Consider the following 13243-nt stretch of genomic DNA (forward strand, 5'->3'; position numbering starts at 1 on the left):
TTTCATTCCACCGTGAGAAGGTAGAGAGCAAAATCAACCCAGCAAACAACTATTACTATGCCCCTATGAAAATTCTATAGAAATTAAATTATCCATTATCATATAACTTATTATTTTATAGAAGAAAGAAAGCCGGGCAAGAATCTCATGGCAGTACGAAGGGGGAGCAGAATCGTATCTGGGACTGGGAGTGGTTCTTCGGATCGATCACAGATTCTCAGTCCCCTTTTTTAGTTTCCACTCCAGTTGACCTCTCTTGTTTTCATTCCACCGTGAGAAGGTAGAGAGCAAAATCAACCCAGCAAACAACTATTACTATGCCCCTATGAGTAAAACATACTTCTTTGCAAGGCTTGCTGAGCTTCTTCATGTGATAGACATCGCAAAAGTAGTCCGTTCAACGATCGCCGATCGAGGCATCGTAATAATATACAATTTTGGAGCCTTGATGGGTTTCGTAGTCGACCATTTGATAGCTAACTTATGGATTCTGAAATTGACTTTTTACCTCCGTACAAATATGAAAAATTTGAATCATTTTTTTCATTTTGACTAATTTTGTCATCTTAGTGAAAGGTTCTTTCGAAGAAATGATTAAAAACTTTAATTCTCACCGAACAAAATATATACCCTCTTATCATCTAAAAGTTAGAAATCAGGGGGCCTCTTTGTTAATTATTTGCTATTAGTATTCGTATCCGCGCGTTGCGCGGATATTTTTTTAATGTCATAATTTTAAATTAAAATTTATTTTTTAAATTTATTATTCACTTGTTAATATATTTTTTAAATAGTTATGGTAATAGATTATACCTATTTATATAATTACATTAATTAAATGCTTTAGTATGCAATTTTATTTGTTATAATATTATTATTCTAATAGCTATGATCAACTATGTTTTTAGTTTTCGAAATATTAATAGTGAACTATTAATAAAGCCATTATTTTCTTTTAAAAAATTCAAATTCTAACTTTTCATATGAATTATTTGAGACCATAAAAGTAAAAATAATTTTAAATATTATATGTATTAATGTATGTATAATTCAAAAACTGCAAATTTCAAAAATATCATTTACAAATACTAAATATAATTAAGTGTTGATTATGCAATAATGAGAAATAGAAAGACAAAGTAGAAAGTTATAGACTTATACTAATTAAAATACTAATAAAATAAATTATAAATTATTTTATTTATTTTAAAAAACATCAAAAGTAATAAAAAAAAGTAATATAGCACGACCTTACCATCAAAATGGATTCTTTCATTAAATTCATATCAATTTGAAAATAAATAAAAAAGGCAATAATAATAAAATAGTGGATAATTTAAAATAAATAATTTTAAAAAGGAATAATATACACTCTTTAAAATTCATATTAAATTATTTGTTGTAAAAATACTTTAAAATTTAAATTTCTAATATAAAATTCATGCATATTCTTTAGAAATGAATATGCATGTTCTATTATAAATAGGTCTCTATATCTATCAATTAATGAGTTTAAAAGTGTATATATATATATATATTAATTAATTAATATATTTTTTGTACATTGATATTTCTCATATTTATCTTAGCTGATATAAGATTTATGTCACTTTTAAATAATTAAAAAGAATTATTATAATTTATTTTTTTTACCTTCCTCAATGAAAATCTTGGATCCGGGTTCTCTTTATTTTCTCCAAGTTCTAGCTTGAATTGGAGACAAATGTCATGGTTTAGAACTAATGGTTAAAATCTAATTAATTAAAGCAAAGTCCTAACCATAGTTATTTACTTTCATATATTTGCTTCTTAAATATTTTGCAATCCAACAATTCTAGCTATAGATTTACATTGTATTTTTTCTAAATATAATCAAAAGAATTTCTTTTCTTAATTACTTGTATAATTTTTTACTGATATTTAACTTTTTTTCCCTAACATTTTTCATTTCTCAAATAATACTTGCCAAATAAAAAAATTAAAATTTGTGACCTGATGTTTTTTTTTTTATTTATTTTAAGAGTAAATAATTTTGTCACTCAACTTTAAATCTTTATTTTTTTCTAAATGGAGTCCATATTGCTCTATAGACAATGTAGCTAATAGAATATTAAGAACGTTTAATTGTATTATAATTCTTTTAAAAAAATAAAAATATTTAGTAAAAGTTTTAAATATGTATGCAGGGCAGTAAATAAATTATATATATATTGAAAGTGATAGTTTTTGTTAATGTTAAATTTTGAATCTGTCATGAACAATTATAATTAAATTTTAAAAATTCAAAAAGTTGAATAGCAATAAAGAAGAAAAAATGGATCTTGCATTTAGAAATGTGATTTGTTCAGTTTTTTATTTATCAATTGATGAGTTTAAAAATATATATGTTTTTAGTTAATTAATATATATTTTTTGTATGTTGACATTTGTCATATTTGTCTGAGGTGATGATATAAGATTTATGAATACTTTAAGATTTATGTCACTTTTAATAATTAAAAAAAAGTAATATATATATATATTTTACCGCATTAATAACATTAAATTAAATGTGCATTTGTGTTAACGTTGCCATGTGGACTTCTTTTAAGAAATAAAGCTTTGCAATTCATTTTTAAAATCATTATCAAAATTATCTGTTTTTCAAAAATAATAATGATAAATTTAAATCTAATTCTTTAAAATTTCCAAGTGGTAAAATTTGGATTTTGTCCCTAATACATATTTTTTTTCGTTTTAGAAAACATGGGAAGTTATATATTTTTTAAAAATAAAAATTTGAACTCAATCGTATTGTCAGTTTTTTTTCCTTTTGTGTTTGTAATTTTAATTTTATTTACGGGTTTTAATTAATTTAGTTAATTTACTAATAAATAAAGATTATTACTATTATTATTATTATTATTATTATTATTATTATTATTATTATTTGTTTTGCAATCAATATGTAGGTTGTGGAAAGGTAGTTAAAAATATTTTTTCTACAGAAAAAGGAATCACATACGTTTAAATTTAAAAACTATTTAAAAAATAAAACAATAATTTATTATTTAACCTTATTACATGCATTTAATATTTTTTAATTATTTAAATAATCTATTTTTTGTGGTGTTTTTAAAATTAATTAACTTGTCAATCCCAAAATTTAAACAATTTAACTATGTTTTTTGTACGCTTTCATTTAAATAATAATAATAATAATCATAATCCTATTTTAATTAGTTACCTATATATTAGGAATAACTATTTCCCTCACCCTAACTCAAAATTAAAAGATTACTGGCAAATTTTATTAATCAACTATCATTACGTGTTTTTTTTTTCAAATACAATTTTGCAGATTATTTATTTTGAAAGATTACAAGCATAAAATTAAGATTTTATTATCTTCAAATTACATTTTAAGACAAAATTAAAAGATGAAGAAGTAAAGAAGAAAAAGAAGAAGAAGAAAATTCATATTAGAAGACCTTCATAATTATTTTAATTGGATTTATTTATGACTATGTAGAGAAAAGGTGTATGTGAGTAGTTGAATAATTTTAGGTAATTATTTTTAAATTAAAAAAAAATCAGCTTGACATGTTTCATTTTTATTTTTTTTACGTGGGAATTTGAATTTTGTATTTTATATTTTTTAAATTTTAATTTTGAATTTCAATTTTTCTGTTTACAATTCCGCCACGGAACAAATTTACTTTTTTTTAAAATATGTACATTTTTTTTAAATAACCGTACAAAAAGACTTATTTATATTATTATTATTATTATTAATATTATTATTATTATTATTATTAATATTATTATTATTATTATTATTATTATTATTATTAAATATGTGATAACTTCCCACAAAAAAGGGAACCACACCCTCTTAGATATCTTTATCATTTAAAACTAATTAACTTCTCAATTTTAAATCTAACCAATTTTATAAAAGACTTTAAAAAGAAGATAATTCTTTATTATGATAATGATAATGATAATGATAATTTTACTTATTACATTCTCTTCAAGTAAAATCTTTGTATATTTATTTATTATTTTTATTATTATGATTAAAAAAAATAACCATGATTATGTAAACTGCAGTCAAACTTTCTAGTTTCTGTCATCTATTTTATCTTCTTTAGTCTCAAAAGAAGAAATAAAAAAGCAAGCAATATCAACCATTCCATCTCTTTCATCATCCATATAAACGAAAGCAAAATCTGAAAATTAATCCAAAAATATAAAAGATATAAGCATTAATAAAAAGTCAAAAATTTATAGATAAAAATTATATGTTCTGTTGATTTTTTTATGACAATGGTTACACACTAATAGAAAATTGAAAATTAAGAAAATTTCAATACATACCTAATATTTGTGGATACACGTCAAGCACAAAATCTCTTTCTTTAGCATATATCAAATAGATCTATGATTTAGCCTATAATAAATTTCATACCTGTAAATCTTTCTACTTTTTTTGTTGCGTTAAAAAATTATAGGAGTTGTATGCTTGTTTTCTTCGGTAAACAATCCTATACATACCAAAATATAATAAGAAGTGATGAAGATTGATTCATGAGTTTTTTAAAAAGAAGTGATAAAAATTGATGATTACCTTGACAAAATGAAGTTTAGGATTTCTTTGCATAATGGAGAGTAAATCCCTTTCACCAATTGCTTAACGATTGATGAAATTTAAAAGTGATTAGTTATATTTAATTTATGACTTTATATAAGCTTTAAATAATTAATACATCCATAACTTATTTATTTAATTGGGTTGTTTAAAACTTAAAATTCAAAATTCAAAATTCAAAATTCAATATGAATTAATTAGTAGTTATCTAGTCCTATTTTTTAGCTAGGTGGCAAAGAAGTTTTAAAACCTCTTTATTTAGTTGGATAAATGGTTTTTTTCTAAAATAAAGATTAATTCATTTTTAAAATTATAACTTTTATAAGCGTAATATTTTGTAATTTTTTGGTTAATATAGTGATCTTTTTTTTTGTATTGATAATTATCAGCATTATTATTGCAACATGTATATAATCAAATTTAATTATTTTTCATCCTTTTCTTGATTTATTTTCTTATTCTTTTTTATCTTATTTCAAATTGAAAAATATCCTTATCTTTTGAACAAATCTTTATTCATTGTGCATGTAGCATTATTTCAGTCACATATTTATTAGTAATTAATATTTTTTTGTTCCTTCTATAAATTTATCTTTTTATTCTTTTTTTGTTAAAGATTATGAAGTATTAGTATCCTTTAAAAATTATTTTTGATAATAATAATAATATGTGAACTTTAAATATTGTCTTTAATTTGAATTCAATAACTCTAAAATTTTGTAATAAGAAGCAAGATACTTACAAAGAATTGTGCTCCTCTTATGCTTCGTCTTGCTTATGCTCACTTCCACATCTAAACTTGTGTTCTTGTTGTAGCTAAAATGATAAAGTTATTTTACGAACAATGGGTACATCAACATTAACAATTAACTCCTTAATTATTAATAACTTTAATAAGTTTTTGATAATGTGAAACTATTAAGAAACACTTACATGATGCTTCTTTCCATAGTTAATAAAGTTAGTAACACATGTAAAACTTAATCCCATATAACTTGCAAAATCTTGAATACGGTTGCAAATCTAAAAAATGAATAACAAAATATACAAACCGAACTATATATCAAAAACTACAATTCATAGAAAAAATAAAAAAGAAGTATGCAGAACTAAAGGGAGTAACTGATATACATACCAAAAAGACTCAGTGACATTTTAATATCTTGGCACTAAGAAAATCATGAAAAGCATTTAAATTCATATTTTGAGTGATTAAATACATATCTTTCTAGCACCTCCTNAACACTGCCATGCCTAATGCAAATCCTTGCCTTGCAGAAAACACATATAAGAAAACAGATAAGGCTATTATAAGGGAAAGTTGAGCTCATTGAGACAATCATGGCACATATAAACTATAAGTAGAATAGAATAGAAATCTTTTTATTTTTGTAACCTTTTGTGGTTCTAAGGTAAAGACAGGAGAGCATCATAGCCTAAGCATCTTATGGGAGGATACAAGTTTCCAGAATGAATTTGCTTTTATCAGATGTGATCAACAAGAACCTAAACGAAACCCCTATTTAAGTTGTCAAATTTAATACTAGTAACATACTAACATTATAGTTGGGCACTTATTTTTCAACCCCCAAATTTATTTTTTTATAAATAACAGAACAGTTATGCTACAAAATACCAAACACACCTATCTGGATGAAGAAACCCACCTAACTGCAAATCCCAAAGAGAGGCAAAATTATTCAACCCATCATCCCAACCACTTCCTCGTTGTCCAGAGTATCTTGGGCCTTCTGAACTTAAAGTAATTCCACAATCCTTAGATCCGACCTGCGCCTCAGAGCTCTTTTTTGCTTAGAGGATTGATGGAAATCTTGTAAGAGGTTGATGGGTTCCTCCTCTGTTTCGGCCATGGAAAGTTCAAGTTCTGCATCCTTCGAACAAACTCACTAAGTTGATTTTTTGACGCTCTAACTGCAAGAATAATTATTATCTAAACACAAAATTTCAGTGATAACCATTCAATTTGCTTGTTTTTTTCCCTTCAAATTGGGTTGAAAGAGAGTGGGATTATAGTGAAAAGAAAAGAGTCGAGATTAAGATTTTAAGTAAAATCGGAGTTCTCATAGAGTTCTCTAGCAACATGGAAAAGGACTTACAATGTTGAGACATTGCAAAAATAGCTTGTGTTAAATGATACGTAAAACTTATTTCTGTGAAAAAAAGAAGCCAAGACGATAAACTAACCTACACAACACAAATGATTAGAGACAATAGCTAGCTTGCAATGGATTCTTTTCAGAGACAGATCGCAAGTTGGAATGCGTTCAAACTCCGAGCACAATTCTGGGCATTCGGAGACCACCAATTATTCTGTCTGATGAGCTTCAAACAAGTACAATATTTCATCGAAATTCTTCAAAATCTACCAAGAAGCAATGCAAATAACGATGTTTTATACATCAACCACACGTTCAGCTGATGAATTCGTGTAATGCACCAAGAGGCAACAAAGTGCCAATTTCAATAAATCGAGTTGCTCGCCAAAAATTATACTCACATCTCTAGTGAAAAGAAGTCAACACGCTAGCATTTTTGCTAGTTAGAATATTTGGAAGATGGGTATGGAAAAAATGAAGTTCCTTTTCAGGAGAGTAGATCTATAGACGCTCGCTCTTCTGTTTTGCCTAGAAAAAAAATTATTTCTTCACTTCCTCGTATTCAGCCTCAGGTGGTGATTGATCTCCTCCTTGTGAACCACTGGACGCACCACCAGAACCGCCGCCGGTCATGTGCTCTCCAATCTTGGAAACAGCTTTGTTTGCTGCATCAAGTTTCGACTTGATATCATCAATGTTTTCAGTCCCCATTGCTGCTCTCAAGTCCGAAACAGCTGTCTCAATTTCTGTAACCACCTCTGCGGGGACCTTGTCCCTGTATTCATTCAAGCTCTTTTCAATGCTGTATATGGTAGTATCTGCACTGTTCCTGAGATCAATAAGTGTCTTGCGCTCTTGATCCTTCTGGGCATGCATCTCAGCTTCCCTGACCATCTTGTTTATCTCATCTTCCGACAGACCACCAGATGACCGGATGCTGATCTGCTGCTCTTTGCCAGTAGCCTTATCCTTGGCGGACACAGTGACCATTCCATTTGCATCTATGTCAAACATGACCTCTATCTGAGGCATGCCTCTTGGCGCCGGAGGAAGACCTACAAGTTCGAATTCACCCAAAATCTTATTGTCAGATGCCATTTCACGTTCACCTTGTAATACCTTAATGCCCACTTGAGTTTGGTTGTCAGCAGCAGTAGAAAACACCTGAAATACAAAAGGAAGCAGCACACTGTAACCACTACCAAAAACATACATTACATTGGACATACATGTGTCATCTTTCCCAAGATCCATATTTGACCAGAGACGAAATATAAGGTGTTTATTTGTAAATCATACTAGCGATGACAGAAGAAAATAAAAATAGTACCAAAAGGCAATTTTCACAAAGAAAAACCACATAAAAATTCAATGTTTTGCTTAGTGAATTTGAATCCTTGAAATTTTGTATAAACATAGAATGGTCACATTTCCTAAAATGGAAAAAATTCTATGGATCTTGGATGGAAGGAGTACCACATCAGGCGAGACAAGACGATAAGAAAAATCAAGAGATCACATTATCCAAAAAAACTCACCTGACTCTTCTTTGTGGGAATGGTGGTATTCCTGTTAATTAACCTGGTAAAGATACCTCCCAATGTCTCAATACCGAGAGATAGCGGAGTTACATCCAAAAGAAGCAACTCTTTAACGTTGCCACCGAGAATACCACCTTGAAGCGCCGCTCCCATGGCAACTGCCTCATCTGGATTGACACCTTTGCTTGGGCTTTTACCAAATATCTCAGAAACTATTTCCTGCACCTTAGGAACCCGAGTCATACCTCCAACAAGGAGGACCTCATCCACATCTTTTAAAGATACTCCAGCATCCTTCAAACAATTCTTGCAAGGATTCCTTGTCCTCTCAATTAAGTGGTTCACCAATGTCTCAAATTTTGATCTTGTCAGTGTGATATTCAGATGTTTAGCCCCTGATGCATCGGCTGTGATAAACGGCAAGTTAATATCAGTTTGAGATGTTGATGAAAGCTCTATCTTAGCTTTCTCAGCTGCCTCTCGAAGTCTTTGTAGGGCAAGCTTGTCTTTTGATAGGTCAATTCCCTCAGTCCTCTTGAACTCACTCACTAAAAACTCTAACAATGCGTTGTCAAAATCCTCTCCTCCTAGAAAGGTGTCACCATTGGTTGCCTTGACCTGGATGGAAGTAAGTAAAGAGATGAGTTTAGACGGGAAAACACAGGGAGATACACAGCTTTAGAGAGCACCACAAATTTCACTTACTTCAAAAACGCCATTTGATATCTCCAGAATTGAAACATCAAAAGTTCCACCACCTAGATCAAAAACAGCAACAAGACCTTCTTTGTTGTTCATACCATAAGAGAGCGCAGCTGCAGTAGGCTCATTAATAATCCTTTGCACATCAAGACCTGCAATTCGCCCAGCATCCTTTGTTGCCTGCCTCTGAGCATCATTGAAATAAGCTGGAACAGTGACCACAGCTTTACTAATAGATTTCCCTAGGTAGGCTTCTGCAGTTTCCTTCATCTTTGTTAGAACAAATGCTCCAATTTGGCTTGGAGAATATTGTTGTCCATTTGCTTCAAGCCAAGCATCTCCATTTGAGCCTCTCACAATCTTGTAAGGAACCATCTTCATCTCCTTTTGCGTTTGAGGATCGTCAAAGCGTCTACCAATTAGACGCTTGGTCCCAGAAAGTGTGTTTGCGGGATTGGTCACTGCCTGACGCTTGGCTGGAGTACCAACAAGTCGTTCCCCCTTCTGGTTAAACGCAACCACGGAAGGAGTTGTTCTTGCCCCCTCAGCATTCTCAATGACTTTAGGATTCTGCATAAACAAGAGCATCAGGGAATATAGATAATCCACCAAAGCCATCATACAGTATCACATGAATGATCTCAACAAAAGTTTAGCATTTCAACAAATATAATCCTTACCTTCCCCTCCATCACAGCAACACAAGAGTTGGTAGTACCCAAGTCAATCCCAATTATTTCATTTCCAGCAGGTTTAGAGCTACAATGGAAGACAATTAAGCTTACACAGAAACAGATGCAACAACACCACAAGATAAAAAGGAGAAAACAATGCTACAAGCCGCATACCTGAATGGTCTAGCTAGACCAGCCCATTTAGCACCAAAATGTGATGGGCACCATGAAGGCTTGGTGTTGGAAGCAAACTGCACAAGTAAAAAAACAGTCATAACGGATAAAGGTTAGATAATTAAAAGCTAGGAAATGAGCAACTACTAGCAAGATTTTTCAAACCAATCAACTATTCATTCCACTCTATTCCAAGCCCATTACATAATGGCAAAAGTAGTTGATGTTCATTGTAGATTTCTTTAAGTTTTATCCTAACATCTAAACTTGAGGTCTTGTCCTAATCTGAGGGGAAGCATTGAAAGCTACAACATATTAGCCAATCTAGCCTTGCGAGTGTATAGTTTTTTCATAAAAGTGGCGTCTTCTTGAGGGTGTATAGTCCCATCTATTATCTGTTCAATGTAATTCACCGGACAAGCTCTATAACCATAATCTTGATCTCCCACAGACAATAACAAGCCAAAAACTCAGAGATAAACGATCAATAACACATATCAACTCTTTCAAGAAATCAAGAAGCGATGTTTAATTTAATCAAGAGTGAATTTTTTAAGTCTTTCATGTCGGAGATAGTAAGATCAAACCATTGACAATAAGATTTAAAGTAGTTGATGTTCATTTCTTTAGTTTTCTCCCCCCCTCTCTTTTTTTTTTTTTTTGGAGAAAAGGTTTCTTAAGTTTTATCATAACATCTAGCTTCAAGGGTCTTTTCCTCATTTGAAGGGAAACATTGGGAGCTACTACAACATATTAGGCAATCTACTCTTTGGAGTTTGTTTTATTTTCCATAACAGTGGCATCTCCTTTGTGGGTGTATAGTCCAATCACAGTTTTCTGTTCAATGTAATTCACCGGACAATCTCTATAACCATAATCTTGATCTCCCACAGAAAATAGAACAAATTCTTTACCCATAAACAAGCCATAAACTCAGAGCTCAGCGATCAACAACACAAACCAACTCTTTCAAGAAATCAAGAAGTGATGTTTATTTTAAAATCAAGAATGTGAAATTTTTAATTCGGAAATAGTAAGATCAAACCATTCACAACAAGATTTAAAATCATCATCAAAAAATATTAGTATATGAAAGATCTAAAAGAAGACAAAGCATTACATGATTAAAAAGGTTNTGATTCTTGAAATTAATCTATCGTTAAAAATTATGTATAAAATACAATAAATCGTTATAATTGACAACTTAAAATATTTATTAAAAAAACAGAAAAAAAAATTTGACTGATTCTTAAAATTAAATCGTGATAATTGACAACATAAAATTGTTCAAAAATGTTGTATGTGGGTAGTCTTATTGTGCCTTGAATAGCGTCAAAGAAAGTACAGGTTTGTAATAAAAAAACTTATTCCTTTATCCACGCAAACAACCGCTTCAAAAACTTCGTTATTAGCCCCAAAACATACCATTTAGCCGCACCATTTAGCAACGCGTAATATAAAAATAATATAAATTATTTATAAAGTTTTATTAAATTTATTTTTTATTTAACTTTATAATAAGGGTACGTCTATGGTATATAGCCAAGGGTTTCTTCGTAATTGTACTTCTTTGTTCATTTTCGACGAAAGAAATTTATTTTATGACTATAAATATGCAATATATTACTAGTTTGTGTACATAATTTTAAATATTTAGTATATTTTCACCAAAACTTATTTTTATCAAATCATTAATTTGAAGAAAAAAAAATTACATGATATAGTATTGTACTATGTATGTAACATCCATAGCTATATTTTAAAAAAGGGTAAAGGGTCAAATATGCCCCTAAAGTATTCGAAAAGGTCTAGATATACCCTCCGTTTAAAGTTTGGCTCACTCATGCCCTCGCCGTCCAACTTTTGGTCTAAATATGCCCTTATTGGCGTTAGTTGGCCTGCTGGACATATCCAACTCATTTTTCATTTCTTTAAATGTCACATGGAATTACCATGTCATTTTGACTTTACCACATGACATTTATTTGAAAATGGAAAGGGATCAATTATGCCCCAAAAAAATTCGAGCCCATAAACACCTAATCCGACCCATAAATCAACCCCCTTTTTAAATAAACTACCCGACCCGTTTTCAGCAATTTTGTTTAAATTTTTATTTTTTCGATAAATTCCAAAAATTAGTAATTGATTAATAAAATATGAAAAAATATATAAAATTAACGCCAAAAATTCACAAATAAATATTGTAACCTTAAATTCAACAATTTCAACAATTTTTTTAAATTTTTATTTTTTTCGGTAAATCCCAAAAATGAGTAATTGATTAATAAAAAATGTATAAAATTAACGCCAAAAAATCACAAACAAATATAGTAACCTTAAATTCAAAACTTTCAACAATTTTTTTTAAATTTTTATTTTTTTTCGGCAAATTTCGAAAATGAGTAATTTATTAAAAAAATAAAAATTAAAAAGAATTGTTGAAATTTTTGAATTTAAAGTTACTATATTTATTTGTGATTTTTTGGCGTTAATTTTATATTTTTTTCATATTTTTTATTAATCAATTACTCATTTTCGGGATTTACCCAAAAAAATAAAAAATTTAAAAAATTGTTGAAATTGTTGAATTTAAGGTTACAATATTTATTTGTGAATTTTTGGCATTAATTTTATATATTTTTTCATATTTTTCCTATTTTTTATTAATCAATTACTATTTTTCGGAATTTACCAAAAAAATAAAAATTTAAACAAAATTGTTGAAAACGGATCGGGTAGTTTATTTAAAAGGGGGGGAGGGGTTGATTTATGGGTCGAATTAGGTGTTTATGGGTTCGAATTTTTTAGGGGTGTAATTGATCCCTTTCCATTTTCATATAAATGTCATGTTGTAAAGTCAAAATAACATGGCAATTCCATGTGGCATTTAAAGAAATGAAAAATGAGCTGGATATGTCCAGCAGGCCAACTAACGCCCATAAGGGCATATTTAGACCAAAAGTTGGACGGCGAGGGTATGAGTGAGCCAAACTTTAAACGGAGGGTATATCTAGACCTTTTCAAATAGTTTAGGAGCATATTTGACCCTTTATCCTTTAAAAACATATACTCTACAACTATATTTCACTCTCTCTAGCATTTCTCCTCTCTTACTTCCACATTTCGCTTACCTTTTTTCTCTTTATCAAATTTTGTTGGTCTCTTTCCTCTTTCTATTTCAGGGTAGTGTTCAATTTTTTTCCCCAGATATGATGGTCTTTATTTTTTTTTTCTTCCCTTACTACTCATTTAATGAAAATTTTGTTGACCAAGTAACTCTTAAATATGAGTTAATTTGCTCGGAATAAGTTCTATAAGCATTTAAGTTATGCGGCATAAGTTGTTTACTATTCCTGTAACCTAATTGCTGAACATAAGTTTAGAGAATTTTTGTGTAGCTCT

General features: G+C 29.4%; 1 protein-coding gene and 1 long non-coding RNA gene across 10 annotated transcripts in view; one reads left to right on the forward strand and one right to left on the reverse strand.

Annotated features, from left to right (window-relative positions):
• LOC125847398 (uncharacterized) overlaps positions 1 to 7451 on the forward strand; it is a 12408-nt gene extending 4957 nt beyond the window's left edge. Inside the window, exon 2 of the long non-coding RNA XR_007444438.1 lies at positions 7320 to 7451. This is a non-coding gene — a long non-coding RNA (uncharacterized LOC125847398). The remainder of the gene's footprint in view (positions 1 to 7319) is intronic.
• Positions 1 to 13243, reverse strand: part of LOC125847314 (heat shock 70 kDa protein, mitochondrial) — a 39941-nt gene that overhangs the window by 5338 nt on the left and 21360 nt on the right. Inside the window, exons 2-6 of one of the 9 annotated variants that reach the window (XM_049526965.1) lie at positions 9839 to 9915; positions 9671 to 9749; positions 8994 to 9560; positions 8286 to 8906; positions 6867 to 7911 (exon numbers count right to left, since the gene is read on the reverse strand). The exons of 2 other annotated variants lie outside the window; for them this stretch is intronic. In XM_049526965.1, coding sequence (XP_049382922.1) covers positions 7288 to 7911; positions 8286 to 8906; positions 8994 to 9560; positions 9671 to 9749; positions 9839 to 9915 — 1968 coding nt within the window. In that variant the 3' untranslated portion in view covers positions 6867 to 7287. Of the gene's footprint in view, positions 1 to 6866; positions 7912 to 8285; positions 8907 to 8993; positions 9561 to 9670; positions 9750 to 9838; positions 9916 to 13243 lie in introns of those variants that run through there. 6 more of the 9 variants (XM_049526982.1, XM_049526977.1, XM_049526962.1 and 3 more) reach the window with 6 other exon arrangements.

This window comes from Solanum stenotomum, chromosome 1 (assembly GCF_019186545.1).
Source record: "Solanum stenotomum isolate F172 chromosome 1, ASM1918654v1, whole genome shotgun sequence".
Classification (NCBI taxonomy): domain Eukaryota; kingdom Viridiplantae; phylum Streptophyta; class Magnoliopsida; order Solanales; family Solanaceae; genus Solanum; species Solanum stenotomum.